Source organism: Abramis brama, assembly GCF_963993115.1.
Source record: "Abramis brama genome assembly, chromosome: 12".
NCBI classification, from domain to species: domain Eukaryota; kingdom Metazoa; phylum Chordata; class Actinopteri; order Cypriniformes; family Leuciscidae; genus Abramis; species Abramis brama.
In genome coordinates this window covers 28,712,918-28,738,440 of record NC_139974.1, presented here as the reverse complement: position 1 = coordinate 28,738,440, position 25,523 = coordinate 28,712,918, and the positions used below count along the sequence as shown (strand labels likewise).

General features: G+C 36.2%; 3 protein-coding genes across 6 annotated transcripts; 2 read left to right on the top strand and 1 right to left on the bottom strand.

Annotated features, from left to right (window-relative positions):
• Positions 1–989: 989 nt before the first annotated feature.
• On the bottom strand, positions 990–12,192 carry tmem268 (transmembrane protein 268). 4 transcript variants are annotated; one of them, XM_084131152.1, is made up of 12 exons: positions 12,118–12,192; positions 11,971–12,026; positions 10,298–10,352; positions 9,918–10,007; positions 8,906–9,041; positions 6,519–6,613; positions 6,312–6,419; positions 4,546–4,701; positions 4,299–4,409; positions 3,013–3,102; positions 2,298–2,510; positions 990–1,312 (listed from the first exon to the last, which is right to left on the bottom strand). In XM_084131152.1, exons 5-12 carry the CDS (start codon positions 9,015–9,017, stop codon positions 1,148–1,150), a joined length of 1,050 nt encoding a protein of 349 aa, XP_083987278.1. In that variant the 5' UTR covers positions 9,018–9,041; positions 9,918–10,007; positions 10,298–10,352; positions 11,971–12,026; positions 12,118–12,192; the 3' UTR covers positions 990–1,147. The 4 variants fall into 4 exon arrangements, with proteins under 4 accessions (XP_083987278.1, XP_083987280.1, XP_083987277.1 ...); XM_084131154.1 differs by having other exon boundaries at positions 8,906–9,038; XM_084131151.1 differs by lacking the exons at positions 11,971–12,026; positions 12,118–12,192 and adding an exon at positions 10,435–10,723.
• A 108-nt stretch (positions 12,193–12,300) lies between these two features.
• Positions 12,301–18,463, top strand: LOC311093459 (sialidase-1-like). Its single transcript, XM_084130875.1, has 6 exons — positions 12,301–12,548; positions 13,141–13,330; positions 13,437–13,699; positions 13,943–14,125; positions 16,807–17,026; positions 17,116–18,463. The coding sequence occupies exons 1-6, from the start codon at positions 12,474–12,476 to the stop codon at positions 17,334–17,336; spliced, it is 1,152 nt and encodes a 383-aa protein (XP_083987001.1). The 5' UTR covers positions 12,301–12,473; the 3' UTR covers positions 17,337–18,463.
• A 524-nt stretch (positions 18,464–18,987) lies between these two features.
• Positions 18,988–24,480, top strand: neu1 (neuraminidase 1). The gene is made up of 6 exons (XM_084130876.1): positions 18,988–19,182; positions 19,800–19,989; positions 20,109–20,371; positions 22,330–22,512; positions 22,617–22,836; positions 23,075–24,480. The coding sequence occupies exons 1-6, from the start codon at positions 19,117–19,119 to the stop codon at positions 23,299–23,301; spliced, it is 1,149 nt and encodes a 382-aa protein (XP_083987002.1). The 5' UTR covers positions 18,988–19,116; the 3' UTR covers positions 23,302–24,480.
• The last annotated feature ends 1,043 nt before the right edge of the window (positions 24,481–25,523 follow it).

Genomic DNA, 25,523 nt, shown 5'->3' with positions numbered 1-25,523 from the left:
ATTAGTTGAGATTAAGTATTTTTCCATTGTTGGTTTATGTTAAATAATGCAGTTAACTAATGTTCTGTGGAATACTTGATTCTGATTGGTCAATCGAGCCATCCAGCGGTATGTTATGGTAACCCTGGTAACAACCAGGCTCATCCGGGTAACTGAAGACGGTGCTTTACGCTTGCTAGAACTTCCTCATCGAAGTTTTGCGTTTGGTGAGCTAATAAAATTAATTAAAACTCAAATCAATATTTTGTGTAGAGTTATTTAATTGTCATCCGGTATCACAGACTCACTCTCTCTTGTTTCATACAAACGCAGCTGTTGCCATTTTGAGACGATTGTTTTGTACACTGTAATGGATTATAAGATAATAAACATGTACGATTTTAAAACATTTTCATCTCAAATCAATATCTCTTATCCCCATAATTACTGATGTGGTAAAATACTGTGTAATAAGTGGTATGACTGTACTGAATCCCTTAAATGTTCGTATAGTTTGCGCATAGCTTGCTAGCAATTGCCTTCTTCGCGGAAGCTTTGCGTTAAAAAGAGCTAATGAAATATTTCGAGTCATATGTCTAATTATTTACTTATGTGGCAAGTAGCTGTGTAATAAGCGGGATAATGTGCATCCAGCTGGTTGTTATCGCAGAATAAACCCAGACAGGGTGATCAGGACCCCCGCATTAAATTTTTCCGAAATTTTTCCAAAATCCATGTTGATGAATGTGGAGGAGAAAGCTTTTATCGCTTGTTCCTTTGCATCCGATTGTGACAGTGATAATCAGAATCTTATAAAGAACCACAAGTCAGTAATAAAAAAATACACATAAAATACAAAACTATGTGGTACAACATTGTGTACCAGTGCAATGGCTTATCAGTTTAGCTGGTTAATACAAAAACTTCACATGGAAGAGAAAGGAATAAATTCTTACTTCATCCTTTCACACCTGATGAGCATATGGAATCACATAGAGACCCACAATAAGTCAGGAAACAAATATATATTTCAATACACAGATGAAATCATAACAGTTTCAAGAGCAGCAAGAACAGTCTGTGGCTATATCATAATCGACAGCAAAATAATCATCCCACAGAAGATGACTAATACTTTTTAATGCGAGATTTGATTGTCATGTTCCATCTACTGCAGGACCTTTAACTCCACATACTCACACAAACACAGAGATGATATGGAATGATTTTTCCCTGCAGCTGAAGGCCGCCGGGAAGGAGCAGGAAGCTTGTTTGAGACTAGCAGTCTGACATAAAGTGCACCGTAGGTCATCAGGAGCTGGTAAGCAATATCCTGAAGAAAACCATACACATATTTTTACTTTAATTGTTGTAGATTCAACGTAATACTCAATGGTGATCCATCAGAGGAGGCAAGAGAAGCTTATTCTAAATATAATACCATTCTAATTAATACTAAGGCAACTTAACCACACTTTTACTTGTGAGAATAATAAATTTGCATAGAATGAATCAGGATGTATTTTTAATCATATCATAGGTGAGTTTGAATCACTGCAGGAAGAGAGGAGTCCTGGATATATTTATCCAATGATGCATAAATTGACCAAAATGGTTATGCAAATGATGGAATATTTTCTTATAAATAACCAATAATAATCAAATACATTATATGACCTGCATGATTTGTCCCATTCATTTTCCTAAACTGACAATTGCTGGGTTGGTGATTAGAAAGATTATTGTGCCTCCTTACATGGACGCATATGATACATAATATATAGATATAAGAGTAACACTTTACAATAAGGTTTCATTAGTTAATATCAGTTAGGCCTAACTACTTTAGTTAACATGAACTAACAATGAATTGCACTTCTACAGCATTTATTTATCTTAGTTAATGTTAATTTCAGCATTTACTAAAACATTATTAAAATCAAAAGTTGTATTTGTTAACATTAATTAATGCACTGTGAACTAACATGAACAAACAATGAATAGCTGGATTTGTATGAACTAATATTATCAAAGATTAATAAATACCGTAACAAATGTTTTGCTTATGGTTAGTTAATACATTAACTAATGTTAACAAATGAGACCTTATTGTAAAGTGTTATCGATATATGATTTTCTATATCTATTTTAAAAATGGTAAACATACTATAATCTTCTATTGTAAAAATGTGAGTTGAGCAGGTTTGATCAATTTCCATTTTCTGCCTAATTCCCTCTCAAACTGCCACTGGTGAGAATATAGTGACATTGACTGATTCATACAGTATATTATTCATATTAATTATACTTATTTTCACCTGATTTGAGAGAGTGGCGTCAGGCTTCAAGCTGAAGTGTTTTGTGAGTTTAGAGTCCTCCCGTTGACTGGTTGATGAACTTCTCTCTCGTCCCTCCACCAGCAGGGGGCGCTCTTCCTCTGGAACCTCCTCGTCCTGTAATCCATCCTCAGGATCCAGGGTCGCGACCTCAGTCACTAGAACTAGGTGGGACATTCTTTTCTTGAGTTGGTTCTGTAGGGTAAAATGGGAACTTTGTGAGATACACTTATTTTATCAAATAAAATATGTTTACAAATACATGTTTATTTAGTGTCTAGTTACAAAAATGTTTTAATAGTTTAAGTTCTATAATAACCCTGTTGTCTCATAATTCCCTTGTTCCTATCAGAGTTAGACTAAAACCATAAACTGTTGAAGTACAATAAACTTGGATGTTTAAGTCATTTCAGCTGACTTCTTGTGTCTTGTAATCTTGTATAACTTATAAAAAACAGTTGAAAATTGCTTAACTTGTTTTGATGAGTTAAAGCAATGTAAAAACATATGTTTTTATTCATATCATTTTTACAGTGTGAATATGTATCCTGCAACATTTGAATTTAATCTTTACTCTACAATTGTTTGATCTAGCATTATATTTGAATTACAAAACTTTTTTTTTTGTATTGATTACTTTCTGTAGGGCCAAGAAGCATCAACATAATAACAAATCAATGAACAAAAGCAAGCCAACCTGTACTTGATCCCTGACAAAACTCATGTCATCCAGTACTTCCACCAGACAATTCAGACACGGGGACAAGTCCCAGTATACACAGAAGAGCTGGAGAAAGAAAGAAGGATCAAGCAAAGCAGCAGTTAAACAAGTTTGTTCATTAAACCTTGTCAGTTCCATCACAGACTACAGAAGGAAATAAACAAGATAAAGATGCAACCCAGGAAGGTATTCAGTTATCTGATTAAACATTTTTATTTTATCTGATTAAACAGTACAGCTTAAAGTCTCTTTTACTCTCATACCAGTAAAAAGTTAACCATTTACTGCCAGAGAAAATCTTGCTTATAAATTCAAACATTGTAATAATGTAATATGCATTTACATCATTTTGGTCAAAACATAATGGAAGTGTTCATTTGAAGTGAATTTCATTTTTCTTTCTTTTTTTACTTCCAAACAAAAACTAGTCTGAGAAAATCAAGAGCAAAGGATGCTGGTAGTTGTGGAGTTGATTCTTAATATTGTATTTCAAAGGTTTAGTTCACTCAAAAATGAAAATTCTGTCATCATTTACACCCTCATGTCATTCCAAACTTGTATGAATTTCCTTGTTCTGTGGAACACAAAAGAAGATTGTTCAAAGAATGCTGGTAAATGCCAAAAGTGTTTTGATCACCATTGACTTCCAGTGTATGAAAAAAAAAAAAAACATTCCGCAAAAGAAAGAAAGACATACAGGAACAACATGCGGTGAGTAAATGATGAATTTTTCTGATGAGTAAAATTGATGAACCCTTTAATGTATTTTTTAATAAATTCATGCACATCCTTATTTTTTTTTGTTATTAATTTGCGCTTGTAATCTTTAATCAAAATAACTTCCCCTCCCACTTACAGCAAAAACTCTTCTCTTATGATTTACTGGCATGAGGGCGGGACAACCTGTCAATCACACGACATCACATCGATAGCAAACCAAGGATCCAATGACCCAATCAATTACTGTGGACATTTCACAGAGAAGCCATTTCACACTGTGTCAAAATAAGCAAGAAGGTCACAACTTCCGTTTAATGCTTTAAATTTCCCATGCTGCCACACAGCACGCAATGTGTACAAAGTACACTGCACAATCAACACTGCTCCTGTTCTTAATATAATGTGTGTTTACTGTATAGGCTCATGCTGCCTGCAAGTCTTGTCAGAATGATCATCAGAATTGTCTTTAAACTTTGACTTTTCAAGTTGGGAGACAATTAAAGTTTTATTGTGGACGGTAAGAGGAACTGATTATCCATTACCTGTAGTTTTCCTCTGCATTTATGCACCCAGTCGGCCACTCCCACCAGCAGCCCGTTCCTGACCATGTGCTCATTAACCCCCACCAAACGCACATCTGTGTTCATGTTGATCTGCAACAGATACACAAACACCTGTTAATATGCATTAAAAAGGAATACAGGTTTATTCTCAAAAAGGACTGAATTAGACCTAACAAGAAAGAGAGAGTGATGTCATCAGACCCTGATCTGTCATGTGACTGCCCACCTCTTTGTTGCTGTAGTGGAAGATGAAGATGATGGCGGTGGTGAGGATTATGGACAACAGACTGACACACAGACAGAGTACCCAGAAGTTTGCTGTGCCTTCAAGGTACATGTGAAGGGTCGAGTACACAGCACACCACAGCACCAGATACAGCAACTGCAACAGACACAACAGCAAAACAGTGCTGTATTTCCTTTAAGTTTCCTAAATTCCTGCCTGGATATTTCATCTCTTTGCTGATTTGTAATTGTGGAAAACAGTGAAAGGTGATCAGGTAAATGATAAGCTTGTGAAGAACATGATTTCTGAATCCGAAATGTACTATTTTTAGGTTTAGGGGGGCTCTCATGACGACATATCCAAGTAACATTTCATCCAAAAATTACAAATAAAAGATACAAAAATATAAGAAATGTAAGTTTGCTTAAAGAAATTGAATCTTATTTTCCATTACGATAAAGAATCTGGACATTTTGCTTTTTTAGTAATTTAATTTTCATTGATGATTGTTAGATTGATATTATTAGAAAACAGTAATTATGTAATACTGTAAAGGCCTATTCACACATAGGACAATAAATAACTAAAACTACTGTATTGCGATAAAGTTTCAATATTCATTCTAATCTTAGGGAAGTCCACATCACATCTATAACTGTGAACGATAAAAACATTAGCCGCTTTTCCACCGTCAGGCTGAACGTCTCTCTTTGGAATGTAATACAATAGCGTCAGTCGTTGCATTGGTAACGCAAGAGTTTACAGACGATATGAGATGTATAGCGACCGTGTTATGGAGGATGATAAGATATATTAATTTTATTATTAATTTGTGGTTTATGTCGTATAAATAGTGCACTTAGAGAGCTACAGAGAAACTGGTAGCCAGGCAACAGACAAGTTACTAATTCTGAATCGTCAAGACAACCGTGCAGAGAATTCCGGGCCGAGAACGGTTTGCAATCGTGCCACGCCGTGCCAGGCTCAAGTGGAAACACAACTGGAACCGTTCCTTGACATTCCGTTCTGCCCGACGATGGAAAAGCGGCCAATCAGAATCCAAATGACAAAACTGCAGCACGCTTATAAAAACAGAACAGTAACATATGTTGGTGTGGACGCTAATATAGTTATCTTTATGTTCTTGGTGCGACAATACAATACTGCAGTGATGATGCTTAACAATGCAAGAAACATTTACAGATTGCTATTTAAATGTACTATTTAAATGTAGTTTATTTAATATATCTTCATTTCTTTAAGAAAAATATGATTTCTAATAACATTGTTTGGTAACACTATTTTACAGTGTAATTACTGTAGTAATAGGCAAGCTATAAATTATGCATAATTACAACTAACCCTAAATCAAACCCAGTAGCACTTTATTTTAAAGTCCTGTTCCCCATACTATGTACTTAGTAGGTAATAACTAACATTGAACCTATCCCTAAACCTAACCTTCACCCCTGTATTACCCAGTAAGTACACTGTAAGTACATATTGTAAAATAAAGTGCAACCTCAAACCCCCTAGTAAGTACATGTAGTTAATTATTATTACTCAGTGCTTAAATGCATAATTACACTGTAACACAGACACCTTCAAATAAAGTGTAACACCCTGTTTTTCTTTTGATTTTGGAGTGAAATATGAACCGGGCCTGTACTTAACAGGTTCTGTGAGTTTTATCCATATTGTCCTGTTGACTTTGCTCAGTGGTGGAATGTGTGTGAACTGCAGTGATTTAGAAAGGGATTTCTTACTGGTGCCAGGATGAAATTAAAAATATTTGAGTTGAAAAGCAGGTATCGTTTGACGGACGGATGGTCTAGCGCTAAATGAAGTGGACCCTCAAAATCTTCTGCTGGAATCTGGAATAGATTTAACATCAAAATACAACATAGAAATAAGTTCATTTAGAAATGCATTTAATTATTTTATTTTTTTTACCATGCTGGAAATGTACTAACCTGAAAGCCATTGGTTTCCAAAAGAGTCCTGCAGTGTGAAAAGTCAAACGTGGGAGTCAACCAAGAGGAAGTGGACACAGATGCCACACACTGACCTGACAGAAAGACATCCAGTTAGGTCAATTAAACAGTTTAAATCTGAAATCCAGTCTTTAATACTCCATTGTCTCTTTTTGTCAGGGAGAATTTGCGCTGGATTTAAATTACCTATTAAGAATTGAAAATAAAAGTAAAACCTATTTAAAGGGATACTCCACTTTAAAATGAAAATTCTGTCATCATTTACTCACCCTCATGTTGTTTCAAACCTGTATGAATTTCTTTCTTCTGCTAAACAGAAAGTAAGATATTTAGAAGAATGTCAGTAACCAGACAGTGTTTGGTACCATTGACTTCCATAGTATATTTTTTTCCTACTATGGAAGTCAATGGTACCAAACACTGTCTGGTTACTGACATTCTTCTAAATATCTTCCTTTCTGTTTAGCAGAAGAAAGAAATTCATACAGGTTTGAAACAACATGAGGGTGAGTATATGATGACAGAATTTTCATTTTAAAGTGGAGTATCCCTTTAAAGGATGAAAACATATTTCTAATTCCTGTGGTCTTACAGAAAAATCTACAGTGTGATATGTCATGAGTCATTTGAGCATTACAAGCATTGGTTTCATTTTATTTTGATTGTCCCTTAAACACATTCTGTTGACTATAAGTAACGTTGCACCAACACAGAGGTGGACAAAGTACACAAATTCCTTACTTGAGTGAAAGTACACTGCTGGTCAAATGTTACTCCGTTACAAGTAAAAGTTGTAAAGACCGATTTTTACTTAAGTAAAAGTACAGAAGTACTCGTTTTTAAAAGTACTTAAAATTGCATTGTGTAATATTTAGGAGGATCTGTTGACAGAAATGCAATATCATATACATAACTATGTTTTCAGTGGTGTATAAAGACCTTAATGAACCGTTATGTTTTTTATTACCTGGCTTAGAATGAGCCATTTCTATCTACATACACCGCGGGTCCCCTTACATTGAAATGTGCTGACATGTTTCTACAGTGGCCCTAAATGGACAAACGTGTTTCGTTATGTTGTTCTTCATGCAAAAAAGCTAGCTGAAGTCAGTGAACAAAACACTGACACAATGAAATAACATCGATTTACTAAATAATTAAGTAAACCGAATTTCTTAATTTATCTTTGTAAAGAAACCTCATTGCTTAACTGGCTACTCTCTGCTGTCTCAGACGACTACATATTTTCCTGTCGCCCACCGTAACTTCTGTTGGTTGCAATTCGCAACCTCACCACTATATGCCGCTAAAAATGACACAGTGCACCTTTAAGTATCAAAAGTAAAAAGTAAATGCCAATGCATTTCTTTATTATTGTTGCATTGTTGTATGTAATACTTACAGTACCTTATGCCAAAGCAACCTAGTGAATACACCTACCAGTTAGTAGTATCTGTGGAATTTAGAGCTTTTAGAATGTTATAAAACCTATAGAAATTACAAAAAAAAAAAACATATTTTTTTTTATTTAATGCTCCTACCACCCCAACAAAAGAAGTTCACATCTATGTGTATCCATTCATTTAAATCAAGTGGTCTATAAAAATCCAACCTGGTTTAAAACCCAGCTACACAACCATAGCTGTATAATTGCCCAACAGCAATACTGCTGTAACAAACAGCAAAACGGAAAGACCAATTTGCCATGGATACGCCGAGGATCTGTCTTCCTCCATTTTGCCACCTGCTGATTAGTGTTCAAAGAAAATGATGGGAAATCGCTGAACTTCACGACACGTGACCCTACAAGAGTGATTACTGATAGGCTGTCTGTCACCTGCAAAAAAATAATCACGTTTAGAGACGAAAAAAAATCTTCCACTGACTGACGTTACTACTTTCTACTCAAGGACCTTGACAGAATGTAGTGGAGTAAAAAGTACGATTTGTCTTTCAAATGTAGTGAAGTGAAAGTAAAAAGTTTTCAGAAAAAAGTAAAGTACAGATACTCAAAAAGTGTACTGAAGTACACTACTGAAGTAAATGTACTTCGTAACTGTCCACCTCTCTCTGCACCTACATGTCTACTAACTCTCATTAGAGTGTTAGTAGAGTATTAGTAGACTGGTTGGGTTACGGTTAGAATAAGTTGACATGTAGTTGCAAAGTTACTTATAGTCAGTAGAATGTTCAAAAGGGATTAGCAAAATAAAGTGTTACCCAATCATCTCATCATCGTGTCCTTCAGGGAAATAAACCATGTGGTAAAAATCACACTGCAGTCACACTGTTTGATGATATCAGTTAGCTGTTTTTTATTAATACTGAAAGAGGACAGGCAGAGAGAGAAACAGGGCAATATGTACCATTCCTCCATGTGGATGTTCTGCTTCGCTCTCCTGCCATGGCTGACTGTCCTGTGGGGGATTGAACATCACTTCTTTCCTCTTCGTTACACTGCCGCTCCCTCTCCTCCATGGTGACGGTCACTGTCAGAACCTGCTGGAAAACACGTGCACCAAAATATTAACGCTTTCTCACAGCACCCGAATCTAAGTTGCAAACACTCTTAAAAATAAAGGTTCCAAAAGAGGATGGGTTTTCAGAGATGCTACAAAAGAACCACTTTTGGTTCCTCAAAGAACCTTTCAGTGAACAGTTCTTAAAATAACTTTAATAATATGAAGATTTTTGTGAAATGGAAAGCTTTCATGGATGTTAAAGTTTCTTCATGGAACCATCAATTTTAGAATGTATAAAAGTATAATTTGACCAACTATTTAAAATGAGCGCTTAACCCAGACAGCAACATAGTGTCGGCCCAGATCTGGCCCACATCAGGGCCATGTGGAATCCACATGTACCAGATTTGGGCCGGATCTGGGCCGACACTATGTTGCTGTCGGGGAAGGAACTTAAGACCTGCTTATGTCACCAGAGAGATGTCTGTCGGTTTCACTGTAAGGTTCAGCTATGACATTTTGATTAAACGATTGCAGTCAAATTGAACTTAAACTTGTACATGGCTGAATTGCTCACAATAAGATCTTAAATAGATAAGGTGAATTTTTATGCCGTACCGACTTTGTTTCATGGCCACGATATCTTTGGGGGTTTTATTCACATTAAAGTAAGTATCTGCAGTAATAATAGTGATGCTTGCCTCCACAAGCACCACAAACTAATAATGTTTATGAAGGTCAAGATAATGTAACGTGAAATGTAACATAAGAAAAGTTATGTAAACGTATTCAGTAGTTTCATAATTCTAAATAGTTTATGTCATTCAAATGAGATCTTGCACTCAGAAAGGAGACTCAAAAGGAGTGTTCAAACTTCATAAAAAGCCAAAAAATGACAAAGAGCGTGATGACAAACCTTTAGTCAGGGCAGCTTGTTTCAGTCGATGCTTTTAGCACGGTGCGCTGCCTGTTTAAGAACAGGAAACTCCAATCTTGCTGTCGACTTCTGTTTTTATAGTTTCATATACAAGAAAGTAAAGAAGATGTTAGGGTTTCTCAACGTTAAAGAAAACGGATTGCATTTCTTAACCAGTTTCACAAAATTCTACATGTCCTTTTAAGTTATTGTAAGTGATTGCAAGAAGTGTCTTTATGCATGTACACAATATGCATCAATGTGCATTAACCTTTGCATAGCCTACATTAAAGAGATACTGCTTCAGAGAGCTGTTAATGTTTTACCATTGTGACTTAGGGAACACAAATCAAGATGGTTTTACAGCAATTTCAACAAACCTGTAAACACACAACAGCGTTCACAGCTGACTCCACTGTAGCTGACTCCCACAAGCTGAAGAAAACGCAAAGACAAACAGATATTATACAACATGAGATTACCCTGAAAATGATCCCTCCATCTCATTCTCACTCACCCTTGCTCTTTATCTAATAAAGCAAACACGTTTTACTGCTGAAGAACAGTGTGCATGTGACAGCAAGTCCATCTCTTCATTGTGTCTGCCTCTATTTCTTCTCAGTCACGCCTGCTGTTGCCACAACCTTTGTTCTTTTTTTTCTTATTAGGCTCCTCCCAACTCATTTATTTAGCTCTTCATATAAATTTGTTCTTTTTCCTAATATTTCCATCAGGCTCCTCTTGTAGTCTTTTAACCGCTCTCTTTCTCTTTCACTCTCTGTGAGTGTTTCTTCCTCTATATGAATGCAAAACTGATTTTAAACCCTCCCCCTTGTGCTCTTCCTCTATCTCTCTTATTTTCTGTCATTTCTTTTTCTCTCAGCTTGTGACTCAGCTCAGTCTGAACACATGACTGCAGGAATGTACACTCAGTTTCACAGACCGATGCTGAAATGTGTGCGCTTGTGCTTGAATAAGAGTGAGCCCAGGAAATAAAGACACATGCTATATTGATGTTGTGGTTTTCACATGTATTTACTGTTGCCAAAACTGGTGCTGGTCATTGAGTTTGTAGAAAACAAACAAAACTTTGAGTCAAAGTTCCATTGGCAATGTTCTCTAGCAGTGGTTTTATATGGTTTCATACACCTGGTTCAGAACTGTGCTAAATTAGCACATTTTCATATTTTTGTAATAACTGTTTAGGTGAACACTATTTTTTACTTTTGTGACAACTTACCCCATGTTGTGTAAAAATACCACACTACACCATTAGGGGGCTATTACAATTAAGTTATTTATTTATTTATTTCATTTATTTATTTCAGCCAGTACTTTAAGGGCAGAAAATAAACTTCCCTGGGAAATATTCAATGGAGTAAAATGTGTGACAACTTTCCCCAGATCACCATTCCAGTTCATAACTTAATAAAATTGGAAATAAATCCCTAAAATTAGTCAAAAATCCAAAGAAATTGCAATAAATATGAAATTTATCTCAAACATCTTAGGAAACATCTATAATGGTTGTACATGAAAATAAAAGTTGGCAGCACACTAATGCCATCAACAGGCTTAGTTAAAAATTGCATCTAAATTTGCACAGCAAATCAGGTGTACTTATGTACATGAGTTTACATCTATGTGTGTAATATTAATGGTTATGAAATAATTATTCTATAATATATTAAACGTGAATAAAATCTGTTGCACAACAAACAATGTACAAGGTGATAAATAGATAAATAGGCTATAATATAATATTCCTATTAGAAATCCTTTATAATTAAATGCAATTTTTGTTTAGTTATATTCTGGGAGACATTATAAAATGTATTTATTTATTTAAATTATTTAAAAGCAATGTGTTCTTTAAACAGTCCCAAGGACCTCTGATATCTCACACATACATTGGTAGAAGAATATCAACAGTTTTTGTCATGCTGTTAAGTATAACACAGGTCAAGACGTCGGCTACTTTTTACTCAACATCTTATGCCATTTATTTTATAACGCAAATCATAATTGTACAGACAGCCAATCAACATCCTACCCCAAGTTTCATCCTGTAATGGTCAACGGACGTGGTCTCTCTGCTGCTGCAGTATGCTACAAATAAATCATAGGTTTTCAGCTCCAAATGAACCAAACACATGTATAGCATTGAATTATCAAATTTAATCAAATAAAATATACTCACGGTCCTATTTTTCCTTAATATGTAAATAGGTCTGGCATGTGATTCTGACGTCTCACAGTGGAAGGAGTGTTGCCAAGTCCGCGGTTTTCACGTCGAATTCGGCTACATTTACACTGTTGCCGCGGGTTGAAGCGATTTTGATTAGCAATTGAGCTGGTTTTGTTATGCAGACCTGGCAACCCTGAGTGTCAGTCACATGACTATATGGTTGAGGATGTGAGTACTGGAGTGGTCCGTTTTTGTCATGTGTCGATACTTCAGGATTCACAAGCGTTAAAATAAATAAGTACCTTAATAAAGAAATTGTCTCTTCTCTTCATGTGCTATCTGCACTTGTCGCTGCCTTAATCGTTTCAATGGATTTTATTCGACAATTTGGGATTGTACTTGGGATAGCAGTGCTTTCCTGTGCGCTTGCGGACAAGTCTCAGGTAAATACAGGAACGTTAAATGACAGTCACATGATAGTGTCTTGTCCTGTACTGGCTGTTGTTCGACTATAACATTAATGTGCAGACTGAAGTATAATTTAAGATTTATGTTGCAGTGGTGCATGCCTGTAAAATTAGTGTTTGTCCTGTTGTGCTAGTTAAGAGAACTCATGAAACATAATTATATTTACATTTTTCATACAGATCTAGTAAATCTTTCCTTTATTTTTGTATCTTAATTCCAGTCAAAATCTATGTAAAAATTATTTTACATCCCAAAACAGTCAGCCACATATATACATCGACTCATTTTACCAAATTAACCAAGTTTATTTGTTTGCGTACACATCTTTACAGAGATACTATGAACGAACTTGTAAAGTAGTTCATTTTTAGGGGCTTTATTTATTTTCTATTTATTTATTTATTTTATTTGTTAATCTTATAGAAATAATAGTTACTGAAAAGGGTCTTGATAAACAACAAGATAACAGATTTGTCATGTGATTATGTGACAAAGTTTAAAGATAAGTTTTTAACTGATTTCTTCATCCCTTTGTTGTATTTTTGTAATTCTACACGCTTCCCACAGATTAACCCACTGATATATGAGGAGCAGTTGCTATGGGTCGGCGGTGGAGCCGGTCAGGTCAACACTTACAGGATCCCTCTGCTAACCTTCACAGTACGTGGTAGTCTGCTGGCGTTCACTGAGGCCAGGAAAATGTCTTCCAGTGACATCGGGGCGAAGTTCATCGCACTGAGACGTTCCACTGACAGAGGTGGATCATCCACTTTCACTGGCTCCCTCCTGAAATGCTTCATAAATTGAGTCATAAATGGCTATTGCTTTAGATTTTTGCTTAATCTCTTTCTTGTATTTCTCAGGTGCCACCTGGTCTCCCACCTCATTCATTGTGGACGATGGTTCTCTAGCAGATGGGCTGAGTCTTGGTTCTGTGGTTGTGGATGAGGAGACTGGTGCTGTGATACTCATCTATTCTCTGTGTTTTCACCTTTACTATTGCAACCCCTCCAGCACCATGATGGTGCAGAGCCTGGATGACGGGTTCACCTGGAGCGCCCCACGAAACCTGTCCATTGAGCTGGGGGTGAAGAGCTTTGCTGCAGGGCCTGGCTTTGGAATACAGGTGTTAGCGTTAGCGCTGTCTGCTTTCTGTTCCTCCTTCAATTGAAAACATGACTTTAAGACTTCATGTTGTTTATGATGCTGTTATGACGTCTCAGGTTATTTAAAACTACATTTTATTGTATATGTGGTTAAGCATTGGTTTGTAAAGTAGAACGAATAAGCTCACGTGACCTTTTTCCATGTTTTTTCTGCCCAAGAGCAGTTTAAATGCTTTTAGTTCATCACATGCCTGTGTTCACAGAAACGTTATCCACCCAATGTGGGCCGTTTGGTGGTGTGTGGCCACGGTTCCATTGCTGGTGATGGGGTCTTCTGTATCCTGAGTGATGATCATGGTAAATCCTGGAGAAATGGAGCTGCTCTGAAGAGCATCCCTTACAATCAGCCTAAACAAGAACTGGACTTCAACCCAGATGAGTGTCAGGTAATATTACACTACTTTATCTCAATAGACTGTATAAATATATATGACTGAAGTGTTACTATATGATAATTAGAGTATTTAATTGAATCTGACCATTTGAATGTTGTTGAGTCATTTCTTCGCTAGCATGTTAAGAAATGGAGAATGTCAGACACTTTTTGAGCCATTGAAGCTCTAAAAGTCAGTGGTTCTTAAGCTTTTCGACTCCAAGGCCTCCCATTGTCCACAAAAATATTTTTTCAACAAAACTTTTCCAGTTGTTTGTGATTTACTGGATAAGGATTTAAGCATAAGGATTTTTTTTAAAATATGCTGTACTTATAATTTCTACCCCATTAAATATTTAGAGCTTGGCACAACTAGAAAAATGTATATTCATTATGCCCATGGATTTTTATAATTTTATTCCAGGTTTTTTAAGACGGTTGTTGAGGGAGGTAAATTAAAGAAATATCTTGATTTTTAGTTGATTTAGCCTATTATAATGCTCAGTTTGTCTTATTTTAAATATTTTTAAGTCATCTTAAGGCGCCTTGGAAGTTTCCTAAGGCCCCCTGGTTCAGAACCGCTGCTATAAAAAGTGAGACTGACTACTAATATTGGTCCAAATACACCTACACTTGCGGTCTTGGCCACTTAAGAGCACATGCACGAAACAGGAAGTAAGTGCCCAAGACTGTCTCAGGCCTTAAAATGCCAAAGCTCAGTGCCCTTAACACACACTAAACCCACACTTTCTTGAATAACGCTTCTGACCAGTATTTGAGGCTAAGTGTATCACATCGTGCATCATGTTCAGGAACTCACGTGCCCTGAAATCGCGAGATGACGAGGAAAACATTCCACTGTAAGTTAAAATAATTAGATATTACATATAATTGGGTAGTTAAATTGATTGTTTTTTTGTTTTTTTTGTACAGCATTTGCAACTGCTTTTTATCACTTAATTAGCACCACTAATTAGCCTACTACTGTCTACATTGTGTCATCTGTTGCATAGGAACTACTGAACATTTAGAAACTACATTAGACTACACTACATCTAGAAGTTTATTTTAAAATGCAAAGTATTGAAAATCATAATAAAGCTCTGGAAACACTTGCATTTTTACAACTACTGTATAAGTGTGTCCCATCGGTTAATAAAAAGTTCTACACAAACATGTGATTTTCACACCCACTTGAACACTTGAGCCAAATACAGAAAATACGTCATATAAGTAGACAAGTAGTCAAGTGCAAAGACCGCAAGTGTGAGAATTTGGACAGGCCCAAAGTTCACGTTCTGTAAGACACCCCTCTACTGTGCACTGTAGGTGTTTTGTGCCATTGGTCACATATTAATGTTTGCGTTGTTGCAGTGTGGACACATTTTGTTTATCTAGAAAATGCAGTCATAGACTATACAAAGATTCACCAGTGGTATTTTCATTGCTAGTTGTCATGTGGTTTGTCTTCCGCTGTGAATATATCAATTTCCTCATGCTTCATTTAATCAGTTAAATGCTCAAGCCATGAGTCATGTAGCAATGAAGCTACTGGTTAAATAATGAGATTAATGTCCAGTTAAATTCAGAGTAAAAAAAAGAACAGAAACTGTGGTTGCCAGTAATTCATTGTAAAATAAAAAAATAATACTGACAATTTCTTTTGTATTAGGAGATGGCATATATATATATATATATATATATATATATAAAATATTTCATATGCAAATGATATCAATACCAATACGGAAGGACCAAAATCTGCTTTTTAACTTAAAATGTACTGGTAAACACCATAATAATATAGGTGGTATTATAACAAAAAACCACATAATGAATCAGAGTTCATCATATGTGGCCTGACCATAAAACATGGCCAATATTTATGTATCGTTTACAGCAGGGGTGCCCAATCCTGCTCCTGCCGATCGACTGTCCTGCACAGTTCATCTCCAACCCTAATCAAACACACCTGCCTTTACTTTTCAAGTGATCCTAAAGACCTTAATTAGTTGCTTCAGGTGTGTTTGATTAGGGTTGGAGATGAACTGTGCAGGACAGTCGATCGGCAGGAGCAGGATTGGGCACCCCTGGTTTACAGTGTCACACACAAAGACAAAACACCATCAGGGACTTCGAGGAGTGTCATTTTACTGTTTTTCACCAAAAAAGCGTCCACATAGCTACAATAAACTATATAACCTGTAAGTTGATGAAAACGTAATGCGATGCACTCATTGTTTTAGATGAGATGTTATAATGACGAACAGAATGCATATATCCAACATTCGCTGGGCAAAAAACCTCGGAACTCCACTTGAGCTTGATTTTGGTCAAATGTTAATAATGTAATTACACGTGCAAGCGTCGGACCATATATAAAGCCACAATATCAACCTTGACAACACCGTGTTTAATTGTTTTAAAAAAAAATACAGTTTTTTCCATTTCCTGAAAAGTAGTGGATTTGGACGTACAAGGTTACTGCCCGACAGCGACGATATAATGCAATGTTAAACCATTTACAGTTTTTCCAGTTAACCAATTAACAGGTTTTTACTGTACTGTACTCTGTTCTTTTTTCAGTAAAACTTACAAACATTTTTTACAGTGTAGACTTGATATTAAACAGCTGCACTACTTCATTTTCGTTTGACTTGACACATTCCCCTCCCTTTACGTCTGTCTTAACAGCCAGTGGAACTAGAGGACGGAAGCATAGTCATCAATGTACGCAACCAGAACAACTACCACTGCCGCTGTCGAATAATAGTGCGAAGTTTGGACGGAGGCGAGTCTCTGCCTGTGGAGGAGCTGGTATTTGACAAAACGCTGATTGACCCCGTCGTTGCAGCCGGTGCCCTGCAGAAACAGGGAGTGATGTTCTTCACCAACCCTTCCAACTCTCAGCACAGTGAGGAAGAGCAGTTCACAAAGTCTTACTTAGAAATATCAAAGTTAAATCTTTACGGAACCGTAATTTCTGTTTTTTTTTTTGCACAGGGGTCAATCTAACTCTTCGCTGGTCTTTCACTGATGGGAAGTCATGGGAAAAGGAGGCAGTCCAGATCTGGGAGGGGCCAAGCGGTTATTCGACTATGACGTCATTCAAAGGTGATTCTCCAGAGGACAACAAATACATCTTCGTCGTTTATGAAAAGGGCCATAAAGATTACTGGGAGACCATCTCTTTTGCCAAAATTCATCTATATGGAGGAAAATAGTATACAGGTGAAGAAAGAAAAGGGATATTTAGGACTAAAATGAAAATGACTTTTTTGAAAAAATCAAGATATCAGCCTGATGCAAAATAATTTTTACATTTCTCTACATCACATTTGGGATTACGGCTGGTCTGTACTATTCACTGCTTTGATATGAATTCCACTCCAGAAAGAATCAAGACATCCTGTTTCATTGTAAGATTCATATATTGCCGACAGTAATTTAATAGTATAAAAAAAACTATATTACCTACTGGTAATTTTACTCCAGTACTTACTTAGTCTTACTCCAATGCACAAATCTTTCTATAATATAAGCGTCTTGATGAACGTTTTCTTCATTTCTTTGTGCAGTTGGTGAGCTGCACATGGATTGCACATTTATTGAGACTATTTGAAGGTTTTTAAACCACTCAGGTGATGTTTATCGTGCCAATCCTTTTATTTCTTCTTTTAAAGATTTGTTTTAAATGGGGTTTCCAATAATGTGACTGGAGTGAATCTTCATGAAGCTACAACAATCTTAAAATGGTTGTTTTCTACTGTAACTGTGATTCAACAGTGATTGATTTGCAAGTCTTGAAATAATGTTTTAAAGGTACACTGTGTAACTTTTTGTTCAATATTCATATAATGGGCAAGTACATCGTGAATCCAAATTCCAAACTGTGCTTTTGTCTTATACTGAATCCCTGCAGTACTCCTACAATAAGGGTTCAAATTCTGAGCTTTTTAGACCAGCGACACGACAACCGACAAGTAGCCCAGTACCTGCGTGACTCATCATATACATAAAAAGAGAGAAGTAGCTCCGGCTACAATGTTGTTCAACAAGATGCATGCAGTTTTGTTTATTGAGCGCCAAAAGTTACTTAGTGTACCTTTTAATACAGAAATGTGATTTGATTTTAATTACCTTTAGGTGTTTCTCCAGTTGTATTTTTAAATGACAGCCATTTATTTTGGTAACATCCTAATGTAAGCGAAATATTACATGTTGAAAGTCACCCAAAAGGCTTTTGCTGTTTTACATTTGATATTAAAACATTTGTCTTTTCACTTGATTTGCTGAATTGCACAGGGACATCTTTCATTGTTCAATAAATGTTTCTATTTTGATACAGCAACTCATTGTTTAACTTTAATTATCATCATAAATACATAAGAATACAGCTTTGCCTACCATTAAATTTTAAGATAGCAACATTATATATGTGTATGTGTGTGTGTGTTACACAAGAAAAAGAGAAAAGTAGGCTACACGGGTATTTAATTACCATTCAAAAGTTTCAAATCTGTAGATTTATGCTCACCAACGCCACGTTTATTAAAAATAGCCTACAGTAACATATATTTTCAGTATAAAGCATATGCTCATATTTTCTGTCACAGCCATGATGTCATGGATAAATAATAATAATTTCCCTAATTTTAAGCGGGTCCTTTTGTAGCTAACGAAAAGGTCCAATGTTTACTTGTGTAGGCCTACATCTGCAAAATAAGGATATATATTGTTAAATTTGCCAATATTTTCCATATTTGACATTGTTTAAGTATATGGTGTACAAGTTAAGTTATTCAAGTGAGGGCTGCATCTGTCGTTGATTTTAAATGTCATGTCTCTCAGGAAAGTAAACAGGGCTGTTAAACCGGTTCTCATGTTTTTTAATTCATCGGGCTGACTGACTCGTCGTATGCTACACGCGCTTGTAATTTATAAATAGCCTGAAAATATTACAGAATTACAATAGCCTAGTGCACATTGACAACAGTTGCCGTCATGCATCGGAGCCTTTTGCGGATTTTGCTTCTGACGGTACTGTGTTCATTTGCGCGAAATGAAAAGGTAAGGTTTACCATTTGTTTATCATTCAAAACTATTACGATTATTAATGACAAAACATTACGCGTCGCGAACAAACAATCCAATAAAATACAACACATGTAGCTATTAATTTGTCAATTGTGACAGTGTTGTAACAAAGGGAAGTTTGTGAGCTAGCCTATATTACTGAAAATTAAATCTTTGTGTCAAAAGTTCACGTAGTCCGAGTTGCGAAAACGTCAGAATTGCGAGTTATAAACTCGACATTGCGAGAAAAAATTGTGAGATAAAAAGTAAGTAGTCTATGTATTTATTTATTTATCCCTGGTGGAAACAAGCTTCCATAAATATTTGTTTTCTCTATAGCAGTGATTTTGTGTATTGTGTAGTAGACCACTTTGTTCAAAATTGTCTTAAATGAGGGAAATGTTTGTGAATTCTGGTGTTCAATGATCTGTATATTTTCCTGAGCAAAAAATGGTATAAAGGTTCTATAGCTTATAGTCAAAAGCCATTGCCTTCACAGAACCTGTCTGTCTTTCAACAGTAAGCTTCACTGAGAAATGTTCACTGGAGTAAAAAGCGCCACAACTAGCCCAACCTTTTTCCTTTTGTGTTTTTTGTTTTCACATGAACAGATCAATCCTGCTGTCGCTGATGAGCAGCTGCTCTGGGTCGGTGGTCAAACTGGGGAAGTTCACACCTACAGGATTCCCCTGCTCACCTTCACTTCTCAGGGGAGTCTGCTGGCTTTTGCAGAGGCCCGAAAGATGTCCTACAAAGACATCGGAGCCAAGTTCATAGCTTTAAGACGGTCCACAGACAGAGGTGTGTCACATTGAGATCCAGTTTAGTAGCTCACTCGATGATCTGAACCGAAAGACGTAAGATTCTGTTTTTCATTCTCCTTTTCTTCTCAAACTCACTTTCTACCGACACGTTCTCAGGTGCCACCTGGTCTCCTACCTCATTCATAGTGGACGATGGTTCTCTAGCAGATGGGCTGAACTTAGGTTCGGTAGTTGTGGATGAGGAGACTGGTGCTGTGATACTCATCTACTCGTTGTGCTTCCACCGTCACCATTGCAACCCCTCCAGCACCATGATGGTGCAGAGCCTGGATGACGGGTTCACCTGGAGCGCCCCACGAAACCTCAACCCTCAACTGGGGCTCAAGAGTTTTGCTCCTGGACCTGGCTTCGGTATACAGGTGTTCACTTAGATGTACACTCATCTCTGGGTTCTTCACTTAGACCTCCCAAAGTCTCACATTTTAGCCATATTTTGACTGACTGCTGGCCTTTTAAGATGTGGTCATTGTTCGAGGAAATAGTCATTTCAATAGGAATTTACACGCTTTGGAATTTCATGTGAGTGCAAAAATTTCCCCTCGCAGATTTCGCTTTAATTTTAAGATGGTCATTCAAATTCATCATGTTGACCAACAGAAATCTGCTTGGTTTGAAAGTGACCTCTGTGTGAGCTGTGTTTTGTGCATCTCTACACTGTTGACAATAGACAATGGACCATTTTTGTTTGCAGAATTTTGCTGAAACTTCGCATACTTCACCGACAGACACTGACTAATGTAATCACCAGATTACAGTATGTCACTTTTCAGACATTCCATGACCCAACAAACATTGAACATGTTCAGTAGATGAAAACAAGCCTTGACCAACGTCAGTATCTGATCTGACAAAACCTGATGAAGTGTCTGTTGCTATTGTTTGGCGTCTGTCAGTGCAGTGTGAATTGGCCTTTAGTCAGATAAGTTCTCACTGCGTCCTAAATCGAATACTTCCCTAGTATATAGTATGCGAAAAACAGTATGCCAACAAGAGTAATTTGTCTGAATATATTGAAAATGTACATTGTTTGAAAATCTTAAAATCAGATTAAGATTTTTTTGAATGTTGGTATCTACAACAATGTGTCTGTCACAAACTGCTCTGAGACACGAAGGTTGAGGATCCAAATGCATTTATTGTATTTATTGTATTTATTGAACACGGTAATCCAAAGTACAGGCAAGGTCAAACACAGGTGGGCAGTCCATACAAACACACACAACAAGGCAGGGAACACAGGCAAAAGAGTAATCCACGGAACATGCAAGAAATCTAAGAGACAGGACACCAGGAAGAACGCTCAGAATTGCAGTGTAACACTAAACAAGACTTCACAGATAATGAATGAGAAAACCAGGCTTATATGGGGTGAGCTAAACAAGATAATGAGACACAGGTGAATGTGATAATGGATGAAGAGTCCGGGTACTAGTGAGTTATGGGAAATGTAGTTTGTGAGGGAATAGGGAATAACAATAGTCTGATGTAGAGTGCCCTCTGGTGGCTCTCAAGGGCGCTCCAGCTGATGTCCGTTACAGTGTCAGTGTTATTTTAGTACTATTCATATAATATTATAGAATTTATTATTTTTAAATAGCATTTTAATTTTGGTTTACATTTTAGTAATTTTATTATGTGCTTTTTGTCATTTTTATTTATATATTTCTTTTTAGCTGGAAATTATTTTATTTCAGTTTAGGTGCTGCTATTCAATGCAGCCTGGCAGTAGAGGCAGTGATGCATGAAAGTTAATATTTAAGTGAAAAAAAAAAGCATCAATGCATGATTTGACTATTAAAATGTAATGCATTGATTGTATAATTCAATAGCTGATTATCATTATTAATGATGTCCAATATGTTAAAGAGGACATCTCTGATTACATGAACAGATGCTCAGTTGCATATATTTGACATATATAATTTATATAATCAAAAGTTTGTTTTGCTTGATTAAAGCTGGCCCTCATCTGCCAACAAATGTCATCATGCATATATCAATATCAATTAGCAGTATTATTATCTATGTCTCCATTACATGTTGGGCAAATCTATCATGCAAAATCAGTGGTCTGTTTGTATCAAACTATCGATTTAGCATCAACAGATACTGAACCACACCTAGTCTACATGACAAAAAGCATCCTATTTTTGTTTTGTTTATTTAGTTTTGTCTTTCTGCTTAAGAGTGAGTTTATTAAAAATAAGACCATGGAAAATACTAATTCAAATCTGAAGTTGACATTTCTTCCAGTCATAGAGATTCATTAAATGATTATTTAAGATCTCTTACCATGTTTTGTCAATGGTCCCAACAGAAACATCATCCACCTGCTATTGGGCGTCTGGTGGTGTGTGGCCACGGCAGCATCGCTGGAGACGGAGTGTTTTGTATCCTGAGTGATGATCATGGACACACATGGAGATACGGAGCTGAACTGAAGAGTATTCCATACAACCAGCCCAAGAACAACCTTGACTTTGACCCAGATGAGTGTCAGGTATGAAGAACTTGTAAACTATGTACTTAGAAGCTACGTACAAACTTCTGTGAATCAGAAGAATTTAGAAAAGCTTCAAACTTCTGTCTTGTGTTTCATCAAAGCCAGTGGAGCTGGATGACGGCAGCATCGTGATCAATGTGCGTAACAATAAAAACTATCACTGCCGTTGTCGTATGGTTGCACGCAGTCTGGATGGAGGAGAGTCTCTGCCGGTGGAGAAGCTGGTGTTTGATCACACACTGGAAGATCCTGCTGTTGCAGCTGGAGCTTTAGAGAAGGACGGAGTACTCTACTTCACCAACCCAGCCAACTCTAAAAGCAGTGAGCATGATGATATCAGAAATTAAAGGAATAGTTCATCCAAAAAATGAAAATGTCCTGATTATTTTCCCACTCCAGAGCAATCCAAGATGTATATGTCTTTCTTTCCTCAGCCGTGGAAAAAATAAGGTTTTGGAGGAAAACATTCTGTGGTTTTGTGTGTGCCATAAGAGAGAAGCATATAGTGTATTCATGTTTAAATATGCCTATAAGCAACTGTGATTGTTGTTTTCTCTAGGAGTGAACCTCACTCTTCGCTGGTCTCTGAATCACGGTAAATCATGGGTGACAGACACTCTGAAGATCTGGGCGGGGCCAAGTGGATACTCTTGTATGACATCACTTAAAGGCAAGGAAACTGAGGATCAGAAATACATCTATGTCATCTTTGAGAAAGGCCAGAAAGACTATTTTGAGTCCATCTCCTTTGTGAAAATTGACTTGTACAGTGTCAGTGACCAATGAAGAAAGGCATTGATGGGCTAATCATGGAAAATGTTTTTTTTTTCTTATCTCTCTATTTTTTCTTTAAAAATATGTTTTAATTAAACTAAAATCACTGTCATTTGTCTTCCCTTGCCTGTCATATCCTGACTGTTTTTTTTATATGTCTTATAGCTTGATTGTATGCCAGAAATATAGCCACACAAGCTTTTCTAAGCTTGTGGAACCTGATTTTTGCTTTTCCTTTTGCCTTTACTGATTTATTATCTAATTTGTGTCTATTATGTTGTTGTAATGAAAAACATAAAGCGAAGGAACACATGAGATGCATAGCCTATATTTTAAATTTAATTGGCCTTTATTTGTTACCTTACAGGGAAGATCCCACAGCTTTCACTAACATTTTGTAAAGTGTTATGTAAATGTTAGAACAAAATGTTCTTTAAAATAAGGTTTTTGGAACGTTCTTATAACATTGTATATGTTCTCGTTTAATGCTGAGAGAAAACTGTCTTGATGGGTTTTTTTACTTGATGAACATTCTCATAATTCTGAGAGAAAACGTTCTTAGAACAACATTCTTGGAACGTCTTTATGATGTTATTAATATTTGCTGAATGTCTTTGGAATGCTTGCATAATACATTGTGAGAACAATTTTAATGAAACGTCCTTACAGTGTTTTAAAAAATAATAATTTGTATAGTGCTTTTCACAGTACACATTGTTTCAAAGCATCTAAAGTCATGATGTTATCATGTTAAACATGCAACTTCTGCCACCAGGTGCCAATATCAGTAAGCATTAGCGTAACATGAATGTTACACAAGTGGTGCTCACTGCAGAGCCAAATGATGTCCAGCTCCCCCTCTCTGGACGTCTTGGGTGGAGCTTGACCTAGTCCAGCTCCACCTCTGTGGATCTAATGGGGGGAGGGATAGAGTTATGGGTAGGGTTAGGGTGTGGTTGGACCTTCTAGCTCTACCCGTTACGGCCAAATTACATCTAGAAAAGGGCAGCTGGACTTTACGCTCCACTAGCAAGCAAACAATTTTTTTTTTTTTTCTCATGCTTTGCCTCTAGAGATTTTTTTTTTTACCGTTAAACAGTTTACAGTACATGTACACCGAATTCTGAAAAAAATTATAATTCATGGGTGCTTTGGTGTGCATACATTTATGAATTAAATGGACTCCTTATATCAATTGGTTATTTGGTGTTCTTTTGGAGTCTCCAAGTGTCCTTTTTTTGGAAAGACACCTAAATTTACCTTGAAAAAAACTTGCAGAAAATACAGTTTTGTGAGAATCCCCCTTCAATCTGATAGTTTGCTTTTCTGGATATAGCAAACGATGACATCATAAATGCATTAAACAAGATAAATGATGTATGCTTAATTACACGATAATGCGATTAATCTCGCAAAAGGGTGTGATTAATCGCGATTAAAAATTGTAATCTACTGACAGCCCTAATTCAAATAGTAATCTTAATTGCAATAGCATTTCACAATATTACTGTTTTAACTGTATTTTTCATCAAATAAATGTAGCCGTGGAGGGCATAATAGACTTCTTTCAAAACATTTTTTTTTTTTTTTTATTATTCCAAACTTGACCGGTAGTGTATATATAGCCTATATATTCCCTTTTAAGGTTTTCTTTTTAGTGGAATTTGTCTTAGCACTTAGCAATAGCAATTAATTATTGTCCATAGTGGACCATAGTGTCAGAATGTGATCTGTAAACAAATTTTTCTCACACTTCTTTTCGAATAAATTAATTAAGCGCTGGCTTAAATGGCTTTTTGTTCAAACATTTAAACGAATTACCAAATGCATAGCAATGTTTCAATGTTTCATACCATTTGTTTGAGTCACACAACAAACAAGTAAACAATTTGCTTTTAGTGTGTTTCGATATCATTTACATTATGCATCATCACCTGTATTTATTACAATGCAATCATGTTATACTCAAGACTACATATTTAAGATAATTTGCATTTTTACAATATCATTCAAAGGTTTGGGCCCAGTAAGACTTTTTGGAAAGAAATTCATACTTTTATTGAGCAAGACTGCTTTAAACTGATTGAAAGTGACAGTAAAGACATTTACAATGCAATAATTCTATTTTCAATAAATGCTGTTTTTTTTCTTTTAATATATTTCTAAAAGTACCTTGGTGGTTAGCTACTATAGTTTAATATTTATCATGTTACTGAACTGAACACAACAGTTAC

Excerpts from the sequence above, each read along its gene's own strand:
- tmem268 (XM_084131152.1), bottom strand. The coding sequence starts at position 9,017 with ATGGAGGAGAGGGAGCGGCAGTGTAACGAAGAGGAAAGAAGTGATGTT. Across the intron at positions 3,103-4,298 it reads AATGCAGAGGAAAACTACAG|CTCTTCTGTGTATACTGGGA; the intron begins GTAATGGATAAT and ends TTCTTTCTCCAG. Across the intron at positions 1,313-2,297 it reads ACGCCACTCTCTCAAATCAG|GATATTGCTTACCAGCTCCT; the intron begins GTGAAAATAAGT and ends GGTTTTCTTCAG.
- LOC311093459 (XM_084130875.1), top strand. The coding sequence starts at position 12,474 with ATGGATTTTATTCGACAATTTGGGATTGTACTTGGGATAGCAGTGCTT. Across the intron at positions 12,549-13,140 it reads CGCTTGCGGACAAGTCTCAG|ATTAACCCACTGATATATGA; the intron begins GTAAATACAGGA and ends CGCTTCCCACAG. Across the intron at positions 17,027-17,115 it reads CCCTTCCAACTCTCAGCACA|GGGTCAATCTAACTCTTCGC; the intron begins GTGAGGAAGAGC and ends TTTTTTGCACAG.
- neu1 (XM_084130876.1), top strand. The coding sequence starts at position 19,117 with ATGCATCGGAGCCTTTTGCGGATTTTGCTTCTGACGGTACTGTGTTCA. Across the intron at positions 19,990-20,108 it reads AAGACGGTCCACAGACAGAG|GTGCCACCTGGTCTCCTACC; the intron begins GTGTGTCACATT and ends ACACGTTCTCAG. Across the intron at positions 20,372-22,329 it reads GACCTGGCTTCGGTATACAG|AAACATCATCCACCTGCTAT; the intron begins GTGTTCACTTAG and ends TGGTCCCAACAG.